General features: G+C 45.4%; 1 protein-coding gene across 1 annotated transcript in view; it reads left to right on the top strand.

Annotated features, from left to right (window-relative positions):
- The first annotated feature begins 784 nt into the window (after positions 1 to 784).
- The window catches only part of IFNGR2 (interferon gamma receptor 2), a 35294-nt gene continuing 9655 nt past the window's right edge, over positions 785 to 26423 (top strand). The window contains exons 1-3 of the mRNA XM_060010378.1: positions 785 to 1072; positions 15684 to 15816; positions 22555 to 22763. Of these exons, the coding sequence (XP_059866361.1) occupies positions 997 to 1072; positions 15684 to 15816; positions 22555 to 22763 (418 nt within the window). The 5' untranslated portion in view covers positions 785 to 996. The remainder of the gene's footprint in view (positions 1073 to 15683; positions 15817 to 22554; positions 22764 to 26423) is intronic.

Genomic DNA, 26423 nt, shown 5'->3' with positions numbered 1-26423 from the left:
TTGCTTTATGGCTCATCCTGGGAGAACAGCAGAGACTCAAATCCTTGCTGGCATCAAACTGGAAACAGCGCAGACTCGGCCTGAGGGCAGGCCTCCCACACACACCCCCGCAGCCCCAGCGCCTGCGGTTACTTCCTCATACACTCCTTCACAGACTGAAACTGGGCCAAACCCACAGGCCGTTTTGAAATGTAGGACATTTCTCTCCCCCTCCGCGATACTGGGCGCCCATTAGCCCCGAAGCCCCACTCCTTCCTTCTCGCAGGCTCTTTCAATCCACTATACCCTTAAAACCTATTTTCAAAAAAGGGTTCAAAGCTGAGTAGGTACTTTAGTGACTAATAAGCAAGCAAAAGCTTCAGCTCAAGGGAGGAATGCTCCAACTGTGCAACCCCTGGAATCAGGGAGCAGTGGGAGAAGACGGGGTGGGGTGAGGATGGAGGGCTCCGCGCGAGGCCCACCGAGGGCCTTGGGTTTCGAGGGGGTCGCAAGGCCCCCGAAGGTGGCGTCTGGCAGGGTTCCCTCTCCCCCCCCCCCCCACCCCGTCCTCTGTGCCAGGCCCAGGCCTCGCTTCGGGAGACCCCAGCTCGGGCGGCCGCAGAGGTCGGGATCGGGCCGCGCTGGGCGCTTCGGCCGCGGGTAGACGGGGTGGGGTGGGGGGGCCGGGAGGCCCCGGGCCGCGGTTCCCGGGAGCGCCGGCGCGAATGGGGGGCGCCGGGAAAATCCCCGCGGCGGGCGGGGCGCAGGAACTTGGCGGCCTCGCTGGGCGGGGCGCGGGCGCCGGGAGGGGCTGGCCTGGGCGCGGCGGCCGAGCCGGGCTCTCCTGCCGCCCGGGACGCGCCGCCGCCGCCGCCGCCGCTCTGGAAGAGGCAGGCCCCAGCGCCCTGCGCTCGCCATGGCCACCTAGGCGGCGACGTGAGCGGCTTGGCGACCCCGCGCCGGGGCCGGGCCGCGCCCAGAGTGCCGCTGAGGCCGCAGCGCCCAGAGCCCCGGGCCATGCGGCCGCCGCCTCTGTTACTGCTGCCGCTGCTGTTACTGCTCAGTAGCTGCGGCGCAGCGACGCCCCCGGCAGGTAAGCGGGGCCTGGGCCCCCCACCCACCCAGAGGCCGGCCGGAACCGTTGTCGCACGGGTGGGTGTCAGCGGGGAGCCCGGAGTAGGTGGGGTGCCCACGGGAACCCCGATAGGTTGGGGGTAAACGGGGGTGTCCCTAGCGGCTGGGATCCGCAGGGAACCTGGATCGGTTGAGGGGCTACAGGGCTGCCCCGATCGGGCGGGGTCCGCGGGGAGCCCGAAGTGGGTGTGGGGTGGTAGGGGAGAATTCCGGGCAGTCTCGGGGCGTGGAGCTGGCGCAGCGGGAGGAGCCGCTGGACGCCGTTCGCCTCTCCCGGCGCCCTGGACATCGCTGGCAGGAAGGAGGGGCCCAAGCTGCCCCTGCCTGAATCTGGACACACTCTAGCTCCTTCTCTCCCACCCCCGCGCCGCCGCCCAAACTCCAGCGCGGCCCGACTCCGAATGTCTCAAAATGAACAAAGGAAAAACCGAATCCAGGGCTCCAGGAAAGGCCGCCTCTGCGGGCCACAGAGTCTTCTCCTGGGCCGCCTGAACGTAGCCCCGTCTGGCACGGCCTCCCCAGTGGCCTGAGCTGGAAGCAGGTCCCAGGCCTGCCTTCCTGGCAGCTGCGTGCCGTGGAGGCCAGCCACCGGCAGGGACCTCCGTCTTGGAGGTTGTGACTGTAACTCAGTCTTACTGTGGCCGGGTGTGTTTGATACCGGTGTGAAACCCCGATGGGGAACGGATAGATGGGGGGGAAGGGGGCGGGGCGGGGCTGCGCTCAGGGCAGGACCCAGAAATGTCGCGTTGCGGGTAAGGAGGTCGGTCAGCTGAACCAGACTGTTAATCCCAGCTCCGTTCCCATCTGGACGGCCCTTTACCTGAGATCGGCCATCTGCTTACCTCTGACACTAACTGACCATACTTATGAGCGAAAGAGAAAAACTACAAAAAAAAGAGAGAGAAAGAAAGAGAAAACAATGACAAAGGTGGATGTGTGAGAACATTCTGTGCATGTCCACGTGTTTGTGTTTTGCTGGGTTCTTTCCTGTAGAAAAGCCGGTATCATAGATTGGGTAACACTTAAGAAGTCTCAAGAATTTAGAAATTTCCTCCCACTTGAATTCTCAAGGTGTTGTTTGCGTTTGTTTCTTTTATCAGCATCCCTTGCTAAAGCCCTTAAATGCGGTAGATCCTGGCTGAGGGGAGCCTTGCATATGGGGATGTGTGCTCCTGGTTAAATGGCTGTTTCCCCTGGGAGTCGGACAGATGGGTTTGAATTTCGACTCCGCTCCTCCCCAGCTTCAAGCCTTGAACAACCTATGTCTGCCCCTTCCCTGCTTCCTTCACATGAGATTTGGGCACTCGTAAAATGTTAGTAATTGCCCAAGGTGGTCCTAGGTCCATCTTTCTAGTGATTATCTTTGATTGTATTCTGCAAAAGTTTGGGTCTCTGTGATGCATTGGAAATAAACTGGTCCTTCACCACAGATTCTTTGCAAAGCAGCACCACATTATACTAATCTGTTTTTTGTGACTATTTGAAATTTTGCATAATAAACAATTGAAAACTAACCGGGATATTTTTAAGAGAAACTCTTTGCTGGTCAAAACACAAAGTGAAAAGATTAACGATTATATAGTAAACGGGTAGTAAGTAGAAAAATTTCCAGACTTCTCCATAATTTACAGGTGTCCTTCAGTAGTCACGTAATTGCTTTTATGGTCAGAGGGGGGAAAAATACAAGTACTGGAAACAAAATTTTTAAAGGGGCACTTGCAATATCTACCCCTTCGAGTTGTTAGAAGGATAACATATGTAAAATACCGGACCTGACCCAATCTGTAGTAGGTGGTGCTTTAGATAGAAGCTAATCAAAGCATTAAAGTGCAGTAAGTCAACCTACTCTTTAGTAATTTAATTACCCGAATGTTGAAGAATTAAGACTTCTATTTGTAATTGTCATAGCTGCTGCTTATTGTCTAGCAGATTGGAATGTCCTTAGGCCACAAAATTTTCTCACCATGACTTGCTGGCTTGAACATCCAAAGCTTCTGAGAGCTTAGAGACCACTGAGAAAAACCATAAATCCCCGACCACATAAAAACCATTGCAGATAAATGTGTATTAAGTAACTCCTGTTTGTCCATAATCTCAACAGTGGAAACTACTATGTAACTGAAATGTTTGGGGGCAAACTCTATAAATGATAGTAATGTCCACCATTTATTGGGCTACTCTTTTAACTCAGACAAGCTGTTAAGTGCTTTCTATGCATGATCTCTCCTAATTTCCTCACCCATATTTTGAAGTGGATAAGAGCCCCATTTTACTCCCTGGGAAACCAAACCATCCTTTATAGGAAGAGACAAATGGTCTAGGTAAATAAGCTGATGTCCAGTATTTACAGACGAGAGCAGCTTCCTGGTTATGGGTGAGGATTCAGGGAATGTCTTTTTGACTTCTCCTCATCTGCAGGGAGGTGAGATCATTGATGTTCATAATAATGACCCATCCATGGGAAGATTCTGAAGGGTGTTCGATTGTCAAGATTAAATGATTAGGGCTTCCCTGGTGGCGCAGTGGTTGAGAGTCCGCCTGCCATTGCAGGGGACGCGGGTTCGTGGCCCGGTCCGGGAAGATCCCACATGCCGCGGAGCGGCTGGGCCCGTGAGCCATGACCGCTGAGCCTGCGCGTCCGGAGCCTGTGCTCCGCAACGGGAGAGGCCACAGCAGTGAGAGGCCCGCGTAACGCAAAAAAAAAAAAAAAAGATTAAATGATTAATTTTGATGTTAGCAGTACTTTATTATCTGTGTGTGATGTGTGTTTATCAAACTATGCTGTTAAGACCCAGGAGAGACTATTCTTAAAAATGTATAAAATCTCAAACACCTGGATCCAGGGTGTATCGGAGGTGGCCGGTTGGGGCAGGAAGGTGGAACAGAAGGAGCTGTGGTTGTGAGGTACAGAGGACACACTTGGCACCTCCCTAGGTTATCTCTTTTTACCATTAACAGTTAGTGAACCATTGCCCCAAAGACCGTGGAGAAACAAGTAGAGTGGGGCTTTGTACACGCTACTTAGGACTGTGAGCTTTTATCTTGTAGGAGCTGGGGTGTCATTAAAGGCCTGGTGTCCACCTCCAGGGACTGTATTAGTTTCCTGTTGTTGCTGGAACGAATGACTACCAACTTGGCACCTCAAACATGTTCGTCGCCTAACTAATTGGCCATCAGGCGATTTTGCTGTAAAAGATAAAATAACTGGTTGATAGTTTGGTTTCAAGCGGTTGAAATGTGTCAGCAGCGTTTCTTCCAGTTAGTGAAGTTACTGATGACTTTATCGAGCTGACCGATGATGATGAGTTTGTTTCTGATTTTGAAACACACTACCCTGGAAGAGAAAGAGACCAACGGCCTTAAAGGTGCAGCGTTGAACCAACGTTTCCCATAGAAGTAAACGTTTCTCAAGGGACACGTGACAGTATGCCAAGACCACACAATAGCGTAGAGGCTTTCACAACGCAGTACAAAGCTCAGTTACAAACATGCACCCCAGTGTTCAGAAACTGACACCTCGCTTAATGCAATATGAAATCTTAGTGAAAAAGAGAAAGCATGAAACAAGTCAATAGGAAAAAAACAAAACAACGTATAATATGATGAACGAAAGACTTTGAAGACAAGGGCTTTGTAAAGCCCACAAAATAAAATCAGTTGTTTGCGCAGTATTGCCTTGCATCTACACACATTTTCAATGGATTCAAATATTTTGTATTTTGCAATAAAGTCTTCTAAGTTTTGTCATCACTTTTCATGTTTCATTATGTCTTATGCACTGTCTCTCTTTTATTTTTCATTATTTTACTTTTTAGAGCTAAATCGCCTGATGGCAAATTACTTATTTGGCAAAAATGTTTGCAGTGAAAATGCTGTGGCAAAAATGTCTACGGCAAAGAAGCTTATGGTGAAGATGCCTAGAACCAAATTTAGTGTCTTACAGTTCAGGAGGTCAGCAGTCAGATGCAGCTTTCACTGGGCTAAAATCAAGGTGTTGTAGCGATGTGCTCCTTTCTGAGGGTTCTAGGGGAAGAATCACTTCCTTGCCTTTTCCAGCTTCTAGACAAACATACTTATGGTGACATCGGGTCCACCCAAATACTCCAGGATAATCTGTTTTTAGGTCTTCTGATTTGGACCCTAAATTTCTTTTTTTTTTTAATTTTTTTTAACATCTTTATTGGAGTATAATTGCTTTACAATGGTGCATTAGTTTCTGCTTTATAACAAAGTGAATCAGCCATACATATACATACATCCCCATATCTCCTCCCTCTTGCATCTCCCTCCCTCCCACCCTCCCTATCCCACCCCTCTAGGTGGTCACAAAGCACCCAGCTGATCTCCCTGCACTATGCAGCTGCTTCCCACTAGCTATCTGTTTTACATTTGGTAGTGTATATATGTCCATGCCACTCTCTCACTTCGCCCCAGCTTACCCTTCCCCCTCCCCGTGTCCTCAAATCCATTCTCTACATCTGTGTCTTTATTCCTGTCATGCCCATAGGTTCTTCAGAAACTTTTTTTTTTTTTAGATTCCATATATATATGTTAGCATATGGTATTTGTTTTTCTCTTTCTGACTTCCTTCACTCTGTATGACAGTCTCTAGGTCCATCCACCTCACTACAAATAACTCAGTTTCGTTTCTTTTTATGGATGAGTAATACTTCATTGTATATATGTGCCACATCTTCTTTATCCATTCATCTATCGATGGACACTTAGGTTGCTCCCATGTCCTGGCTATTGTAAATAGAGCTGCAGTGAACATTGTGGTACATGACTCTTTTTGAATTATAGTTTTCTCAGGGTATATGCCCAGTAGTGGGATTGCTGGGTCATATGGTAGTTCTATTTTTAGTTTTTTTGAGAAACCTCCATGCTGTTCTCCATAGTGGCTGTATCAGTTTACATTCCCACCAACAGTGCAAGAGGGTTCCCTTTTCTCCACACCCTCTCCAGCATTTATTGTTTGTAGATTTTTTGATGATGGCCATTCTGACCGGTGTGAGGTGATACCTCATTGTAGTTTTGATTTGCATTTCTCTAATGATTAGTGATGTTGAGCATCCTTTCATGTGTTTGTTGGCAATCTGTATATCTTCTTTGGAGAAATGTCTGTTTAGGTCTTCTGCCCATTTTTGGATTGGGTTGTTTGTTTGTTTGGGGTTTTTTTAAAACTAAATTTATTTATTTTACTTATTTATTATTTTTTAGCTGTGCTGGGTCTTCGTTGCTTCATGTGGGCTTTCTCTAGTTGCGGTGAGCAGGGGCTACTCTTCGTTGCAGTGTGCAGGCTTCTCATTGCGGTGGCTTCTCTTGTTGCAGAGCACAGGCTCTAGGCAGACGGGCTTCAGTAGTTGTGGCACGCAGGCTCTATAGAGCAGGCTCGGTAATTGTGGCACACGGGCTTAGCTGCTCCGCGGCATGTGGGATCTTCCCAGACCAGGGCTCGAACCCGTGTCCCCTGCATTGGCAGGCAGATTCTTAAGCACTGTGTCAACAGGGAAGCCCCGGTTGTTTGATATTGAGCTGCATGAGCTGCTTGTATATTTTGGAGGTTAATCCTTTGTCAGTTGCTTCGTTTGAAAATATTTTCTCCCATTCTGAGGGTTGTCTTTTTGTCTTGTTTATGGTTTCCTTTGCTGTGCAAAAGCTTTTAAGTTTCATTAGGTCCCTTTTGTTTATTTTTGTTTTTATTTCCATTTCTCTAGGAGGCGGGTCAAAAAGGATCTTGCTGTGATTTATGTAATAGAGTGTTCTGCCTGTGTTTTCCTCTAAGAGTTTTATAGTGTCTGGCCTTACATTTAGTTCTTTAATCCATTTGGAGTTTAGTCTTGTGTATGGCATTAGGGAGTGTTCTAATTTCATTCTTTTACATGAAGCTGTCCAGTTATCCCAGACCCACTTATTGAAGAGACTGTCTTTTCTCCATTGTATATTCTTGCCTCCTTTATCAAAGATAAGGTGACCATATGTGCGTGGCTTTATCTCTGGGCTTTCTCTCCTGTTCCATTGATCTATATTTCTATTTTTGTGCCAGTACCTTATTGTCTTGATTACTGTAGCTTTGTAGTATAGTCTGAAGTCAGGGAGCCTGATTCCTCCAGGTCCGTTTTTCTTTCTCAGGATTGCTTTGGCTACTCGGGGTCTTTTGTGTTTCCATACAAATTGTGAAATTTTTTGTTCTAGTTCTGTGAAAAATGCCATTGGTAGTTTAATAGAGATTGCATTGAATCTGTAGATTGCTTTAGGTAGTATAGTCATCTTCACAATGTTGATTCTTCCAATCCAAGAACATGGTATATCTCTCCATCTGTTTGTATCACCTTTAATTTCTTTCATCAGTGTCTTATAGTTTTCTGCATACAGGTCTTTTGTCTCCTTAGGTAGGTTTATTCCTAGGTATTTTATTCTTTTTGTTGCAATGGTAAATAGGAGTGTTTCCTTAATTTCTCTTTCAGATTTTTCATCATTAGTGTATAGGAATGCAAGAGATTTCTGTGCATTAATTTTGTATCCTTCTACTTTACCAAATTCATTAATTAGCTCTAGTAGTTTTCTGGTATCATCTTTAGGATTCTCTATGTATAGTATCATGTCATCTGCAAACAGTGACAGTTTTACTTCAAATATGTTGAATAATAGTGGTGAGAGTGGGCAGCCTTGTCTTGTTCCTGATCTTAGTGGAAATGGTTTCAGTTTTTCACCATTGAGAGCAATGTTGACTGTGGGTTTGTCATATATGGCCTTTATTATGTTGAGGTAAGTTCCCTCTATGCCTACTTTCTGGAGGGTTTTTATCATAAATGGGTGTTAAATTTTGTCAAAAGCTTTTTCTGCATCTATTGACATGATCATATGGTTTTTCTCCTTCAATTTGTTAATATGGTTTATCACATTGATTGATTTGCATATATTGAAAAATCCTTGCATTCCTGGGATAAACCCCACTTGATCATGGTGTATGATCCTTTAAATGTGCTGTTGGATACTGTTTGCTAGTATTTTGTTGAGGACTTTTGCATCTATGTTCATCAGTGATATTGGCCTGTAGTTTTCTTTTTTTGTGGCATCTTTGTCTGGTTTGGATATCAGGGTGATCGTGACCTTGTAGAATAAGTTTGGGAGTATTTCCTCCCTCTGCTATATTTTGGAAGAGTTTGAGAAGGATAGGTGTTAGCTCTTCTCTAAATGTTTGATAGAATTTGCCTGTGAAGCCATCTGGTCCTGGGCTTTTGTTTGTTGGAAGATTTTTAATCACAGCTTCAATTTCAGTGCTTGTGATTGGTCTGTTTATATTTTCTATTTCTTCCTGGTTCAGGTTGTCCATTTCTTCCAGGTTGTCCATTTTATTGGCATATAGTTGTTTGTAGTAAGCTCTCATGATCCTTTGTATTTTTGCAGTGTCAGTTGTTACTTCCCCTTTTTCATTTCTAATTCTATTGATTTGAGTCTTCTTCCTTTTTTTCTTGATGAGTCTGGCTAATGGTTTATCAATTTCATTTATCTTCTCAAAGAACCAGCTTTTAGTTTTATTGATCTTTGCTATTGTTTCCTTCATTTCATTTTCACTTCTTTCTGGTCTGATCTTTATGATTTCTTTCCTTCTGCTAACTTTGGGGTTTTTTTGTTCTTTCTCTAATTGCTTTAGGTGTAAGTTTACATTGTTTATTTGAGATGTTTCTTGTTTCTTGAGGTAGGATTGTATTGCTATACACTTCCCTCTTAGAACTGCTTTTGCTGCATCTCATAGGTTTTGGGTCATCATGTTTTCATTGTCATTTGTTTCTAGGTGTTTTTTGATTTCCTCTTTGATTTTTTCAGTGATCTCTTGTTTATTTAGTAGTGTACTGTTTAGTCTCCATGTGTTTGGTTTTTTTACAGACTTTTTCCTGTAATTGATATCTAGTCTCATAGTGTTGTGGTCAGAAAAGATACTTGATACAATTTTCAGTTTTCTTAAATTTTCCAAGGCTTGATTTGTGACCCAAGATATGATCTATCCTGGAGAATGTTCCATGAGCACTTGAGAAGAAAGTGTAATCTGCTGTTTTTGGATAGAATGTCCTTTGAATATCAATTAAGTCCACGTTGTTTAATGTATCATTTAAAGCTCGTGTTTCCTTATTTATTTTCATTTTGGATGATCTGTCCATTGGTGAAAGTGGGGTGTTAAAGTTCCCTACTATGATTGTGTTACTGTCGATTTCTCCTTTTATGGCTGTTAGTATTTGCCTTATGTATTGAGGTGCTCCTATGTTGGGTGCATAAATATTTACAATTGTTATAACTTCTTCTTGGATCGATCCCTTGATCATTATGTAGTGTCCTTCTTTGTCTCTTGTATTAGTCTTTATTTTAAAGTCTATTTTGTCTGGTATGAGTATTGCTACTCCAGCTTTCTTTTGATTTCCATTTGCATGGAAAATCTTTTTCCATCCCCTCACTTTCAGTCTGTATGTGTCCCTAGGTCTGAAGTGGGTCTCTTGTAGACAGCATATGTATGGGTCTTGTTTCTGTATCCATTCAGCCAGTCTGTGCCTTTTGGTGGGAGCATTGAATCCATTTACATTTAAGGTAGTTATTGATATGAATGTTCCTATTACCATTTTCTTAATTCTTTTGGGCTTGTTATTGTAAGTCTTTTCCTTCTCTTGTGTTTCCTGCCTAGAGAAGTTTCTGTAGCATTTGTTGTAGAGCTGGTTTGGTGGTGCTGAATTCTCTTCGCTTTTGCTTGTCTGTAAAGATTTTAATTTCTCTATTGAATCTGAATGAGATCCTTGCTGGGTAGAGTAATCTTGGTTGTAGGTTTTTCCCTTTCATCATTTTAAATATGTCCTGTCTCTCCCTTCTGGCTTGCAGAGTTTCTGCTGAAAGATCAGCTGTTAACCTTATGGGGATTCCCTTGTATGTTAATTGTTGCTTTTCCCTTGCTGCTTTTAATCTTTTTTCTTTGAATTTAATTTTTGATAATTGTATTAATATGTGTCTTGGTGTGTTTCTCCTTGGATTTATCCTGTATGGGACTCTCTGCATTTCCTGGACTTTATTGACTATTTCCTTACCCATCTTAGGGAAGTTTTCAACTATAATCTCTTCAAATATTTTCTCAGTCCCTTTTTTTTTCTCTTCTTCTTCTGGGACCCCTGTAATTCGAATGTTGGTGCATTTAATGTTGTCCCAGTGGTCTCTGAGATTGTCCTCAACTCTTTTCATTCTTTTTTCTTTATCCTGCCCTGTGGTAGTCATTTCCAGTATTTTATCTTCCAGGTCACTTATCTGTTCTTCTGCCTCAGTTATTCTGCTATTAATTCCTCCTAGAGAATTTTTAATTTCATTGATTGTGTTGTTCATCATTGTTTGTTTGCTCTTTAGTTCTTCTAGGTCCTTGTTAAACGGTTTTTGTATTTTCTCCATTCTATTTCCAAGATTTTGGATCATCTTTAATATCATTACTGTGAATTCTTTTTCAGGTAGACAGCCTATTTTCTCTTCATTTGTTAGGTCTGGTGAGTTTTTCCCTTGCTTCTTCATCTGCTGTGTATTTCTCTGTCTTGTCATTTTGCCTAACTTACTGTGTTTGGGGTCTCCTTTTCACAGGCTGCAGGTTCGTAGTTCCTGTTGTTTTTGGTGTCTGTCCCCAGTGGCTAAGGTTGGTTCAGTGGGTTGTGTAGGCTTCCTGGTGGAGGCGAGTGGCACCTATGTTTTGGTGGATGTGGCTGGATCTTGTCTTTCTGGTGGGCAGGCCCACGTCTGGTTGTGTGTTTTGGGGTGCCTGTGATCCTATTATGATTTTAGGCAGCCTGTCTGCTAATGGGTGGGGTTGTGTTCCTGTCTTGCTAGTTGTTTGGCATGGGGTGTCCAGCACTGTAGCTTGCTGGTAGTTGAGTGGAGCTGGGTCTTAGCGTTGAGATGGAGATCTCTGGGAGAGCTTTCGCTGTTTGATATTACTTGGAGCTGGGAGGTCTCTGGTGAACCAGTGTCCTGAGCTTGGCTCTCCCACCTCAGAGGCTCAGGCCTGACACCTGGCCGAGCACCAAGACCCTGTCAGCCACATGGCTGTGCACGCCCTGTGTCCTCCTCAGAACCCTAAGTTTCATCCCCTCCCAAAGATATCTGTGTCCTGTGAATACATTAGGACACAGACATCTTTGGGAGGGGCCACTGTTCTGCCTACAGCAGGGTCAGACCATTGAATGCAGTGATCAGCATGGGGCTGGGCCCTCTGTTGCTGATCACTGAAGGCAGGGTCTGGGTATCGGGTTGCGGCTCGCCACCTGCAGAAGCAGCCATCCATCAGATCACCCTGAAATGGGCACGTCTTAAAAATCACACTTAGGCAGCAGTGTCTGGTTTGCCTTTCATTCGTGGTCCTGCATTTGCCCCTCACTCCATCTCTGGGAGAGATGGTATCATTTCATTATTCATGGGAAAACTGAGGCTCAGGTGGGGTCGTGGTAGGATCCCATGGCTCTAGGTGGCAGGATCAGGATTCCAGCCAAAGCCCTTTGTCCAGAAATTCTCTTCCCTTCCCACAGAGCCTTTGTCAACACTGTTGACAGAAGGTGCTATGGCCCTAAATATATTGACCCTTTAGAGCCATCCAGATAAGTCCATGGTCCAGAGTTATACCCACTCCCTGCCTCAGCCACTGAGACCAGAGAAAAGGCAGGACTTACACATAAAGCAAGGAAGAGAAAGAGAGACTGAGATTAGCGTGGGTTTCGGGTGGACAAATGCAACCCTGAGGACACAGAAACTGGCTACATAATCCCTGAAGCAACTCAGGCCGCTGGGCTGCAAGCCACTCGCTCCCCAGATCCTGCGTGCCTGGTCCTCCAGGCACTAGGGATGAAACAGCCCCCAAGTGTGGCAACACCCAGCCCTCCTGGAGCTCGCTGCTCTAGTGTTGGGGGAGACTGTCAGTGAGCTGCTAGCAAGGAGGAGAGGAAACGATCACGTGGTGCTCGCACTGTTCTCAGCACCGCATGTGAAATTAACCCACTCATTCCTCATAATAACCCTTTGAAGTCTGCACTGTTTTCGTTTCCATTTCGCAGGGGAGGCAACCAGGCACAGAGAGGGAAACAGCTTGCTCAAGGTCCCGCAAAGCACGCGTGGCTTTGAACCCAGGCAGTCAAGTTCTGGAATCCATGCCTCTCACCACCGGGGTGTAAACAAAGGACGCAGGTGGTGGGAAAGCTAGGAGAAAAGGAAAGCAGGGATCGGGAGTGGCCTGCCCTGGGCTTCGTAGGCAGGAAGCTGCTCTGATAAGGTGGCATCTGAGCAGAGACATGAAGGGAGCGGGGGAGAGAGCCTGGCACAGGGGGAGAGAAGGGCAGCAGCAAGGGCAAGGCGAGGTGGGAGGGTTCCCGGCGCTTCCCAGGAACAAGGAGGAGGCCACGGGAGGCCGTGGAGGGACGGGCCTCCTGAGAGGCGTGCAGGGCCGGGGTTGAAGCTGTTGGTGTTAATGAGTGGGCAGCCTCTGGTACTTCACTGTGAACTCTACAGCCGTAAGACTCATTTTCTTCTCTGAATGTGGTGAGACAGGGGAGTCCAAGAAACTCAAATACGAGAGCAAAACTGCAGGTCCTCTCTCCACACCTCAGTAAAATGAAAGTTGAAGAAAGTGGAAGACTCATCTGGAGACCCCAGCTTTTCCAGAAGCCTTTCTTCTGGTCCACGTGCCAGTTGGGGTGGAAGACTTCACTGGTCCCCTGTCGCTCCCTTTCTCAGCTGAATGCTTAGACGGGGGAGAGGGTGCCAGGAGAAGGGCGGAGGGAGGGGGAACGCCTCTGGCCCCTCCCCAGAGATGGGGAGATGGGGAGGAGCCCTGGGGCAGGCCGAATAAGGGTCCCCAAAGGTGTCCACATCCTCATCCCCGGAACCTGTGACCACGTTATCTTACATGGCAGAAGGGATTTGGCAGACGTGATTAAATTAGGGGTCCTGAGCTGGGGAGATTATCCTGGATTGTCGGGCTCTGTGGGCCCAGTGCAATCACAAGGGTCCTTGGAAGATGGGAGAGGGAGGCAAGAGAGTCAGAACCAAAGAGACGGCAGCACAAGAAAGACTCAGCCCAGCATTGCCGGAGGCAGAGGCCATGAGCCAAAGAATGTGAGCAGCTTCTAGGCAAGGAAAAAGGCAAGCTTCCAGAAGGAACAGAGCCCTGCCGACACCTTGACATGGGCCCAGTGAGACCTACTGCAAACTTCTGACCTCCAGAGCTGTAAGAGCATAAATCTGGGTTGTTTTAAGACACTACATTTGGGGTCATTTCTTTCAACATCAGTAGGAAACTGGGGACTTCCCTGGTGGTACAGTGGTTAAGAATCCACCTGCCAGTGCAGGGGACACGGGTTTGAGCCCTGGACCGGGAAGATCCCACATGCCGCGGAGCAGCTAAGCCCGTGCACCACAACTACTGAGCCTGTGCTCTAGAGCCCGCGAGCCACAACTACTGAGCCTGTGTACTGCAACTACTGAAGCCCGCGCGCCTAGAGCCCTTGCTCCGCAACAAGAGAAGCCACCGCAATGAGAAGCCCACGCACCACAACAAAGAGTAGCCCCAGCTCACCACAACTAGGAGAAAGCCCGTGTGCAATGAAAATCCAATACAGCCAAAAATTAATTAATTAATTAATTTTTTAAAACTAGGAAACTAATATAGACAGTAGAAGGTCTCCGGTATGCTCTGATGGGTGCCCAGCCCCAACCAAGCACTCACCCCTGAGACCCTGCACATCCCTCCCTGGAAGCAGAACTTCATCTCTCAGCTCAGCTTTGGCATCCACTGGGCTATAGCAGCCACAGTGAGCGGGATGGGCCTGACCAGGAGACCAGCCTCCCGCCATGCTGCGCCTTTGGCCCAGCTTCCATGAGGCCTGGTGTGAGTTGGCAGCAGTGCTGGTGAGCTGCTTGAATTAAGATCTAGAATGGAGGTCAGCCCAAGGTCATAGCTGTGAAGACAGCGGACATTCTGTAAGTAAACAAGTGGCCACAGACTCTAGGTAATGTACCTTTCAGAGGAGAGCAGCGGGCCAGGCTATCAGCTGATCCGGGCATCCTTCTTTAAGCTTGGATGCATTTACTGAAATTGTGTGGTTTGAGTTTCCTGCTTTGAATTCTGGAACGGCATGTTTTTCAAACTTTACTTTCCACCTCTGGGTGTTTCTCATTAATGTTTTTTTTTTGTTTTTTTTTTTTGTCTGCTGCGTCGGGTCTTTGTTGCTGTGCGTGGGCTTTCTCTAGTTGCAGCGAGCGGGGGCTACTCTTTGTTGCACAGGCTTCTCATTGCGGTGGCTTGAGCACGGGCTCTAGGCATGCAGGCTTCAGTAGTTGCAGCACACGGGCCCTACAGCTCACGGGCTTCAGTAGTTGTGGCGTACAGGCTTAGTTGCTCTGTGGCATGTGGGATCCTCCCGGACCAGGGATCGAACCCATGTCCCCTGCGTTGGCAGGCGGATACTTTACCACTGCGCCACCAGGGAAGTCCCCATTAATCTTTAAATCTCAGAGAAAGTCTATCATTACGGTCTGTTTTCTAACTAGAGCAAAGGCTCCCGTGCGGGCAGCCTCTAGCCCAATCCTGTAAAGCACCTGTTTGGAGTTGTGTCTCCCAGGTCACCCCGAAAAGGGGGATTCAGATCTTGGTGGCAGTTCCCTGGGGAATGTGTTATTCTATCGTTTGTAGTTCTCAAACTTCAGTGTGCATGAGAATCAGCTGGGAAGCTTGTTGAAAATGCAGAATTCCTGGTCTGGGGTGTGGCCTGGGAATCTGCATTTTAACTTCAGTGCTTGTGATGTTGGGGGGGTCTTTGAGAAACACAACGACTCTGATGAAGCCCAGAAGACAAGTCCTCACCCTCCCAGGTGTCTGTGGGCTTTGCACGCCTGGTTTGGGGTATGTTTCTGTGTGTGTGTGTGTGTGTGTGTGTGTGCGCGCGCGCACCCATGTTTGTGGACGTTTACCAAACACTCCTTTGGTATAAGTCTGGGTCTAATGCATGTTAAGTAGTCATCAAGTTAATTTTCTCCACGGCCTTCTGCAGTCTACTGTTACTTATTCCTTACTCCTGACGAAGAAACAGAAGCCCGGGCTGTTAAGTTACCCACACTTACTAAACGTAAAACAGGCATTCTGGTTCAGCCAGACGCCATAACCAGGACCCATTCATAAGGACTGGAACCTGCAAGTGGAAAGGCATCCCCAAGCCCCCCTTTTTCCCACGGTCTGTGTCAGTGGTGCCATCTTTAGTCAAAGGCTAAAGGAGTAGGGGAGAATGGGTAATACCAAAAACTGAGGCGTAATGGGAAGGAAATCCAAAAGAGGGGATATATGTATATGTATGGCTGATTCATTTTGCTGTTCAGTAGAAACTAACACAGCATTGTAAAGCAACTATACTCCAATAGCAATTAGTTAAAAAAAAAAAAAAAAAACCAAGGTGTAGGAATGGTCTGGTAGAGTGCATTGGAATATTTTTGTAATCGATTTTTCTCCTCTTGACCCTCCCTTTCTCTCCCGCCTCTCCCCCCTTCTCTTATTCTCTGTCCCTGTCAAGACACCCCCTTCCAGCTGCCTGCTCCTCGAAACCTGAAGGTTCACCTGTACAACGCCCAGCAGGCTCTGAGCTGGGAGCCCGTGTCCCTGAACAATGACGCAAGGCCGGTGGTCTACCAGGTGCAGTATAAATAGTAAGCGACATTTCTGTTGGCATTCTTACTGGGAGCTGGGGTTGGGAGGTTGTTAAGGAACCTGAGGCCAGCTGCCTGTTGTTGCCTCTTGGCAGGATTGTATGGAAATCCATGGGAAGCAGATAGTTCTCTTGTACTTTTTACATCTCCAAGGACAGAGATTTCACAACACCCCATGTATCTGAAGGCTGAAAGGACACTGGCCATCAGAGAACTCAGCTGTCTAACCACATGACTGCTTAGTTTGGTGAAAGTTGATTCATCAGTTTCAAGAGAAGATGTATAAAAAGCCTTCCTATCTTGAAAGGGCAAGAGGCATCTTTTGGTCTTCATCTCTTTCAAGTGTCAAAATCTGGTTTATTTAGGCTTGTGGGCCAAATTTGGTCTAATAAGGAAGTTATTCATCTAATGAACTATTAATTCTCAGTTTCTAAGCTGGTGTTCCATTTTGCATTTTTTTCCGGCCCCTCATTCTGTCTCTCACCTTCTTTTCAAGCTTTTTTACAGTTTGCCATCACTTGATTTGCAGTATAGACACATAGGGGAAGAAGAAAGGCAAAATCCAAGTCCTTGTTTACCCTGTTAAATGAATTAAGTGGAGACTAAGTTAAAATTATTGTGGGAATTCCCTTGCGGTCCAGTGGTTAGGACTCCACTCTAACAATACACAGGGCGTGAGTTCAATCCCTGGTCGGGGAACAAAGATCCTGCATGCCACACGGTGCACACACACAAAAAATTATCGGCTAAGTCATTTTTAGATTACTAAATAAGCAAAATTTTAAAAAATAGGAATGCTAGGGGCTTCCCTGGTGGCGCAGTGGTTGAGAGTCCGCCTGCCGATGCAGGGGACACGGGTTCGTGCCCCGGTCCAGGAAGATCCCACATGCCGCGGAGCGGCTGGGCCCGTGAGCCATGGCTGCTGAGCCTGCGCGTCCGGAGCCTGTGCTCCACAACGGGAGAGGCCACAACGGTGAGAGGCCCGCATACCGCAAAAAAAAAAAGGAATGCTCAGTGCTTTTGAGAATGTGGCTGGTGGATGCAGTGCTGAATCAGGATCAATTATGAGCACAGCCCCCTTAGAAAATAATTGTACTCTTCACTTACAGTCGTAGGGATGTCCATGTTACTTTTATCCTAGGCAGACAATACGACCCCCCCATCAGGAAAAAAAAACAAACTTATATTCATGAAGATATACTGATACATTGAAGTGTCTATTCATGTCCATTAGCAGGAAGGTGGCAAACTGTGTCAAGTTTGAACTTATGGATGAACCCTTAGGTGACCAGTAAAAAGGGTAGTTATGTGTCACATGACAGCAGGTGCAACTGTATGCGACATGGAATGAGTCTGTGGTCAAGAGCAGGCAGGCAATGTAGAAAAATTACAGATGGTTAATTTGTTAGAGGAGTAGTTTCCAGATGACTTCGTTTTCATCGTGAACTGTCCGTTGTAACAATACTTGCTTAACAAAAATAAATTCTGAACTGGGATTTGAGTACTATCTCTGGATCGCATTTATCTATTTCTTAAGTAATTATAAATTACAAACATGATCATCTGTAATAAAAGGACCAGTCCATGAGGACCGGCTACATAATTTGCAGGGCCCGGTGCAAAATGAAAACGTAGGGCCCCTTGTGCAAAAACTATTGGGAATTTCAGGATGGTAAAGCAGAGCTTCAGACCAGGTGCCCTCCTAGGAGTACAGCTTTGTGCCACTGCGCAGGTCACGTGCCCGTGAAGCTGGCCCTGCTCGGCATTGAGTAAATATGGTATCCTAGAGCCACACAGGAAGATTTCAGTAAGGGGATGTTACAGATGATCTGTTGACTAGCATTCCTTAGCCTTGACTGGGCAAGTACATTTGTGGGTTGACAGAGCACCTCTAAATATTAGAAGTATTTGTTAAAGCCTTTGACAGTTTCACATCACAGACCAACCTGTTTCACTGTGTTTTCTATTCGGAAAGCATTTTGTAGATATTTCATCAGGTTAGAGGTTGGTTTGGGATGTGATGTGTTGAATGTGAATGTCCCTATTTGTAAAAGCTGAGGGGGTCACTGAAAACTCAAACAGAAGCTAATTTTGTTTTCTTTTCCAATTACAGATTTGATCATGGAAGAGGGCCTTTGCTTTTTTTGTCGGTTTGTTTCTAGGTACTTTCACATGTTTAGGACGTTTTAGTTACATTAAATAATTTAATTTTGAGGCTCCTGGGACTTATAAGTTTCCATTCTGTTTCTCCCCAGTAAAACATCACTATAATTATAAATAAACGTGCCTCTGTTTTTTGACAGTCACAGTAGCAAAGCCAAAATTACATAGAGCACTTTGTGGGCAAATTTTAAGTTTAAATCAGAAGTTGCAGATCATGTGGCCTAAAGTCTGTGTTTGGTCACAGTGTTTAATTTTTTTTTTTCCAATTAGTGCCAACATTTAAACATCTGGAGAGTTCACTTAAAAAAAAAAAAGAACCGAGTTTCTGTTTTTTCTTGAAAATAAAAACAGGCAGACAGCAGGGCCCTTTCTAGGTCACACCCCACTTGCCCAGTCTTCCCAATGCATTTTTAAAATTTCATTGTTTTATAATTTTAATAGCAATACATTTTCTTTATAGAAAATGTGGAAAATCCAGAAAAGTAAAAAGAATAAAATTAAAACAACCTGCTGTCCAAGAAAAATCACTATTCTCATTTTAGTGTATTTCTCTCTAGACATTTTTTTCTAAATACATGCAGTTGTTTGCAAATGTGCCAGCATGTGTGTAAGACTGAAACAAAACTGGGGTTATGCTTCTGGGTCCTGTTTCCTTTTTTTCTTTCCTTTTAACTTAATGTAGTTAAGCATGTAGCCACTTTTTTCATACAGTTATTTCTGTGTGAACATTTTTATTCTATGTTCTGTTATATGATGTATCACTCAGGATTTTTTAAACTTTTCCTCACTCATGAGTGGTATAAATAGTTGACAGTTTGTGACTGTTATAAGTAATGTCCTCAAACATAAACTGTGTCGGATTGTTTTCTTACATTTCTGGACGATGACTTGCTGGGTTCAAAGGGAAAAAACTTCATCATTTTTGGAAGTGATGTAACAGAGGCTGGACAGTGAAATCATTGGTTGCCCAGGTGTTTAACAGACATTTAGATGGTGGTTACTAGGCACCAGGCCCTGATCCAGGCACTTTCCTGGTGTCCACTGTGTCAACTGTCAGGACAACCCTGAGAGTCAGATGCTATAGTTCATCCCATCTTATAGATAAGAAGACTGAGGAACAGAGAAGTGAAGTAACTGGGATTTGAACCCAAGTAATCTGGCCCCAGAGTCCATGTGTTTAATCATTATGCTGTTCTCCCTCTCATGATGAGGTTGCTTTCAAAATTAGGTAAAAGGGACAGAGGCCATCCACATGAGTACATTGCCAGGAGCCAGGACTACTTGCTGGGTAAGGCTCAGACTGGCTGATTCAACATAAGCCTGGGCAAGAGGGTGGGAGTCCAGACATGGGGCAGTGCCATGCTCGTGAGGCTGTGTCCATTTCATTATCCATTTAAATGGGGCCCACAGCACCTTATTTTTGTCCTTTGCAATTAGATGGGGAGGCCACCTTCCAGAACTCCACTTCCCCCCACCCCCGCAAACTGCTGACCTTCATGTGTCAGCTCTCATTTAAATTTGGATGGCTTGTGCCCTTTTAAACACCTTTTTTGAGAAACACTTTTAAAAAGTAGTTCTGAAATTCAGCGGATTTCTGTGTATTGATTTTGTAACCTGCAACTTTACCAAATTCAATGATGAGCTCTAGTAGTTTTCTGGTAGCGTCTTTAGGATTTTCTATGTATAGTATCATGTTATCTGCAAACAGTGACAGTTTAAATTCTTTTCGAATTTGGATTCCTTTTATTTCTTTTTCTTCTCTGATTGGCTAGGACTTCCAAAACTATGTTGAATAAAAGTGGCGAGAGTGGACCTCCTTGCCTTGTTCCTGACCTCAGAGGAAATGCTTTCAGCTTTTCACCCTTGAGTCTGATGTTAGCTGTAGGTTTGTCATATATGGCCTTTATTATGTTGAGGTAGGTTCCCTCTGTGCCCACTTTCTGGAGAGTTTTTATCATAAACGGGTGTTGAATTTTCTCAAAAGCTTTTTCTACATCTATTGAAATGATCATGTAGTTTTTATTCTTCAATTTGTTGATGTGGTGTATCACACTGATTGATTTGCGTATATTGAAAAACCCTTGCATCCCTGGGATAAATCCGAAAGGGGCAAGCTTGGAGGTGAGGGGAGGAGATGGAACATGGGTGGTCAGTTCCCTGGCAAATCAGGGAGAGGGCCTTTTGCCACAGTTCAACAGCTGGGATTGGCAGGGAGAAGGTTATAGTACCTTTAAGTATCTGTATAACTTAAAAAAAAAAATCACTTATCCCCTTGTGAAGCACAGCACCCCCAGACTGAGAGGGGCTGCCTGTGGTTTGCGGTCCTTTCCCCATTAGGGCCTGTGGCCCCAGGGCGTGGAGTACGGTGGGCGTCTTCTGTGGAATCCCTGGCCACATGTGGCTTTCATCTGGTCACCCGCCACATTAGCAGAAGATAAGTCTCCAGGCAGGGTCAGAGGTACACTTAGAAGCACATGTGTTGTGTGAGAGCTGGTGGCCGTGACCCCCCAGTCTCATTTCTCCTGTCTCCCCTGGCCTTGCTTTCCAGGCCAGAGTTGCTGTCCAGGGCACAACCTGTCCCTAGAGGGGACAGTGCCTGCTGCCGCACTACTGAGGCTTCTAGAGCTACCTCCCTGCCTTTTCTCAAGTCAGTCACCTAAGGACAGAGCTCAGAGTCAGCGAGTAGAATCCCACGTGGGCAGGTGGCATTGGGACTCGGGGGAATGCATTCTCACTTACAAGGATGCATGGCCTTACATTTGGCAAAGTTTTCATGTGGCCAAGACTCTCTTTAAATGGGCAGCTATGGGGTAAAAACAAACTCTACCCCAGCAGGAAGTATGGGTATGGTTTGTATGAACACAGTATCATACATATAACACCTATAACAGACTAAGACATAGGCTACAGAGGCTGAGTTTGAAGCATTAAAATCAACTGTAGAACAAAACGGCAGAAAATGTTTGCAAATCATATATCTGATAAGGAACTTGTATCCAGAATGTATAAAGAACTCTTACAACTCAAAATTAAAAGGCAAATAACCCAATTAAAATATAGACAAAGGATTTGAGTAGACAGTTCTCCAAAGAAGATATGCAAATAGCCGATAAGCACGTGAAAAGATACTCAACATCACTAGTCACCAGGGAAAATACAGCCACTTGGATGGCTACAGTAAAAAAGGCATGGGCTTCCCTGGTGGTGCTGTGGTTAAGAATCCGCCTGCCAATGCAGGGAACATGGGTTCGAGCCCTGGTCCAGGAAGATCCCACATGCCGCGGAGCAACTAAGCCTGTGCGCCACAACTACTGAGCCTGCGCTCTAGAGCCTGCAAGCCACAACTACTGAGCCTGTGTACTACAACTACTGAAGCCCACGCACCTAGAGCCCTTGCTCCGCAACAAGAGAAGCCACCGCAATGAGAAGCCTGCACACCGCAATGAAGAGTAGCCCCTGCTCACCGCAACTAGAGAAAGCCCGTGTGCAGCAATGAAGACCCAATGCAGCCAAAAATAAATAAAATAAATAAATTTATTTAAAAAATAAAATAAAATAAAAAAGGCATAATAACAAGTGTTGGTGACGATAAGGAGAAATTGGAACCCTCATACATTGTGGGTGGGAATGTAAAATGGTGCAGCTACTCAGGAAATCAGTTAAAAATAGAGTTACCATATGACCCGGCAAGTCCACTCCTAGGTATACACCCCACAGAACTGAACATAAGTTCACAAAGAAATTTACATGTGAATATTCTTAGCATTATTCACAATAGCCAAAAAGTGGAGACAACCCAGGTGCCCATCAGCAGATCAGTGGATAAACTAAATGTGGTATGTACATACAATGGGACATTATCTGGTCATAAGAAGGGATGAAGTACTGATCCATGCTACAACATGTATCACGCTTGAAAACATACTAAGTAAAACAGGCTAAGTGAAGGGCACTCGTCACAAAAGACCATATAGTTCATGATTGTATTTCTATGAAATGTCCAGAACAGGCAACTCCATAGAGGTAGAAAGTATATCAGTGGTACCGTGCTTGGGGGGTGGAGGAAGTGGAGAGCGACTGCTGCAGGTGCAGGGGTTTTTAGGGGATGATGAACGTGTCCTCAAATGGATTGTGCTGAGGCTGCACACCCGTGTGAATTTACTGAAATCCATTTTAAATGGGGGTAGTGGTACCACTTTAAATGGGGGTAGTGTATGGTATGTGAGCAATGTCTCAATCAAAAACATCGAATTAAAATCTCATCTCTGGGACTTCCCTGGTGGCGCAGTGGTTGAGAGTCCGCCTGCCGATGCAGGGGACACGGGTTCGTGCCCCGGTCCGGGAAGATCCCACATGCCGCGGAGCGGCTGGGCCCGTGAGCCATGGCCGCTGAGCCTGCGCGTCTGGAGCCTGTGCTCCGCAACAGGAGAGGCCACAGCAGTGAGAAGCCCGCGTACCGCAAAAAAAAATAAAATAAAATAAAATGTAAATAAATAAAAACTCATCTCTGGGGAAACTGTTAATATGTGATCAAAGAGAGACTTGTGCAAAGTAAAATCCTTCTTCCCTTTGCAGCAGCACGAGTAGTACCTGGTATGACGTCAACAGAAAAGACAGCAGGGTGGATTGTACGCACCTCACCGGGACAGAGTGCAACTTTACCGCAAACAGCCTCTCGGAGGGCTTCCCACGGCATTTCAACATCACTTTACGCCTCCGAGCTAAGCTGGGGGACCTCGTCTCTGCCTGGGTAGAGGCGCCTTGGTTCGAACACTATCGGAATGGTAAGACGACTTGGGTACAAACTTCCTTTAACGTTTGCAGGTTTTCTTCACTTTCCTCTTCGCTGAGCGGTACTGACTCCACGCCCCTCTGTCCTGCCTCTCACCCTAAATAACCAGCACCCAGGTGGGTATGATCGTCAAACCCGAGTACTGACCACGGAAGCTGGGGCTAGGGGAGGGTGATTTGCTAGGCCTGGGAGTTGTCAAACCGCAGCCTGCAGGTCAAAATCCTGCCCACCAACTGGTTTTTGTAAAGTTTTATTGGAAAGAAAATGTGTTATATATGTACAATGGAATGCTACTCAGCCATAAAAAAGAATGAAATAATGCCATTTGCAGCAACATGGTTGGACCTAGAGATTATCATATAAGTGAAGTAAGTCAGAGGAAGAAATATTGTATGATATCACTTACATGGGGAATCTAAAAAAATGATACAAATGAACTTATTTACAAAACAGAAACAGATTCACAGACATAGAGAAAAAACTTATGGTTACCCAAGTGGAAAGGGGGGGAGGGATAAATTTGGAGTATGAGATTAAGATATACACACTACTATATATAAAATAAACAACAAGGACCTACTGTATAGCACAGGGAACTTGTAATAACCTATAATGGAAAAGAATCTGAAAAAGAATACATGTATAACTGAATCACTTTGCTGTACACCTGAAACTAACACAATATTGTAAATCAACTATACTTCAATTTAAAAAAAAAAGTTTTATCGGAATGCAGTTTCCCCATCTTTTCATATGCTGTCTATGGCTGCTTCCAAGCTGCAACAGGGGAGCTGAGTAGTCGCAACAGGGGCTGCGTGACCAGTCAGAGCCTCAACTCACTCTGGTGCTTTACTGAGAAAGTTTGCTAACCTCTGTGCTGGAGGGAATACTAGCATATTGGCTTCACTGATCACTGTTACATGGCACAACTTCTTTTACGTTCAGGAAGGATTTTAGTTCAGCCTTGAACAGTACCTGGCACATAGGAGAAAATATCTGTGGAATGATTGAATGAACAGATATGCTCCCAGATGTTGGAAGGGAGCATGAGAGTCGTCAGACACTAGTTTATAGATGTGTTCCTTCAATTATTCATTTTTCACATGGTCAGCCATGCCTAATGTTCTCCGGTGTCTATGCAAACACAAAGTATGGAACTTCGTGGGATCCTGATTCAAATTAAACAGAGGTATAAGACAATTGGGGAAATGTGATCACTGTCTAGATCTTTGATGATTTATAAAGCAATTGTTGCTAATATACTTTAGGTGTTGTAATGGTATTTTGTTATTTTTTTTAAAAAGGTGGGGAGTCTGGTCTTTTCAAGATACATACTGAAGCATTTACAGATGCAATGATGTAATGTCTGAGATTCCTTCAGAATAATCCAGAGAGTGGGAGGGGCAAGGTGGTCCTTACAAGGTGGATGGGCACAGGAGAAACAAAACTGGTCAGGACTTGATGGTTGCTTTAAAGTTGGGTGATGAGTACATGAGCTTTGTTTATAGTCTTCTCTACTTTCTATATGTTTGAAATTTTCTGTAATAGAAGCTAAGAAAGGGACTTTCCTGGTGGTGCAGTGGTTAAGACTCCACACTCCCAGTGCAGGGGGCCTGGGTTTGATCCCTGGTCAGGGAACTAGATCCTACATGCATGCCGCAACTAAGAGTTCACATACCGCAACTAAGACCCAGCACAACCAAGATAAATAAATAAATTTTTTTAAAATTATTTTTTAAAAAAAAGGTTTTTGCTAGCAATTTGAGGATGGTACGAGAAGACAGTGCAGTCCCTGCTGGCTGGTCTTCTGTGGACAAGTTATTTGTCCTTGAGTGGAGAACCATCACACATCTGAGCTATCAAGCATTACCTAAGTGGGAATTAGTGGAGAAAAAAGTAATGGCGGTATCAGAAGCAGAACCTGTCATCAAGTTGCTGGTCCAGAGTCAGCCAGCTGCTGCTCTCTCTCCTCCCGGCCAGAGTTGGGCAGCCATGTCCTCGGTTAGTTCCTGGTGGGGAGTCACTGGTAAACTTCAAGGCAGTGGTGTTCTCAGAGCCCATCGCTGCTTTCAGCACTTGCGGTCAAGTCAGGATGGGTAACCAACTTGAAGATGCTTTACTGAGGGTAGAGGGATGAGATGGTGCCTGAAGGGGGCAGGCTTTGGCATCACATAAACTTGGGTTCAAATCCCAACACTGCCACTTACCGGCTGTTACTCTGGGCAAGTAATGTCCCTCTGGGCTTCAGTTTCCCCCTCTGGGAAATGGGGATGGCCCTCTGTAGTTGTTACATAGATCTGTGTGGACACGGATATAAAGTCCGTGTTGCCAGGTTTAGAGTGATCGCTCAGTCTGTGGACACTGCTATCAGTAATGACCCATAGATCCACTGAGCCCTCCTTCAGGGCCCAGAGAAAAGGCAGACTGTCCGCCTTCAAGAGACAGACTCATCACGTTGGTATCAGATTCTCCATCTGGCACGCCCTTCAGAAAGGCAGGTCTTTCGGTGCTGACCTTTCAGCGGTTAAGTGATTAGTCATCCAGGCTCCCATGCCCACTCCGGTGGGTAAGTCACAGAAAAGTCTAGAGAATCTGCTCAGCGGGGCCCTGGGCCTGCAGGTCCACATGTTGTTCCATGCCCCAGTCACTTCGCTTTCAAAAGCGTAGCTTGAAGACGTGAGTGCCAGCATCTGTGAGCGGGTTTAATGAGAGCTTTTTGTTACACACAGCTAATCCACTAACATCGCTGTGGCTTGAGGTGGGCCAGGCCCGACCCTGTATCTGTCTGGACTTAGTTCCTCCACCAGAACAAAGGAGATCAGAGGGCATGAGTGCAAACCCTGCAGGGACCAGTTACTTTTACAGAGAGAGAAAGGTGACCAGAACACATGCCTAACCCTCCCCAACCTGGGAGAGCCCAGGGCAGAGTGTGGAAGCGAGAGAGAGAAATCCAGCCCCACTTTGGTGAACGCAGAACTGGTCACCGTGATATGATCATCTGTGTGTATAGAAGGTGCAGAAACAGGCCTCTTAGAACTTGGAGGACACAACCTGTATTTTGATCTGAGTTCCTCTGGTTAATTATACAGTTTAAATGCTCAGCTGATAAATGCCGTAATCTTCCTTCTAAGAGCATATTATGAGCCATAGTCCTTGGCTGTCCTGTGACTTATATGAAAAGCCTTAACAAATAGACGTATGATGGTAATATTTCTCAGTTATTATATTTAATCATTGTATTAGAAAAAGCTAGAAAGATACACGTATTTAAAAGTTTGTAAACACCACTTTTGGTGGGCTAACAAAATCTTTTCCCTCTCTGCATGAAAATTTGACCTTTGGTTAACCTTCCAGCTCTCTGGAAACCTGATAAAGGTGGCATATGAACCACGTTATTTTCTTTTTCTTTTCCTTTTTTTATTGGGGTATAGTTGTTTTACAACGTTGTGTTAGTTTCTACTATACAGCGAAGTGAATTAGAGTTCCCCATGCTATACAGGAGTTTCTTATTTGTTATCTATTTTATACATATTAGTGTATATATGTCAATCCCAATCTCCCAATTCATCACACCATCACCCTGCCACTTCCCCCCTTGGTGTCCATCTGTTTGTTCTCTACATCTGTATTTCTGCCTTGCTAACCGGTTCAT

Source organism: Delphinus delphis, chromosome 4 (assembly GCF_949987515.2).
Source record: "Delphinus delphis chromosome 4, mDelDel1.2, whole genome shotgun sequence".
Lineage (NCBI taxonomy): Eukaryota > Metazoa > Chordata > Mammalia > Artiodactyla > Delphinidae > Delphinus > Delphinus delphis.
This window is presented reverse-complemented; position numbering and strand designations above follow the sequence as displayed.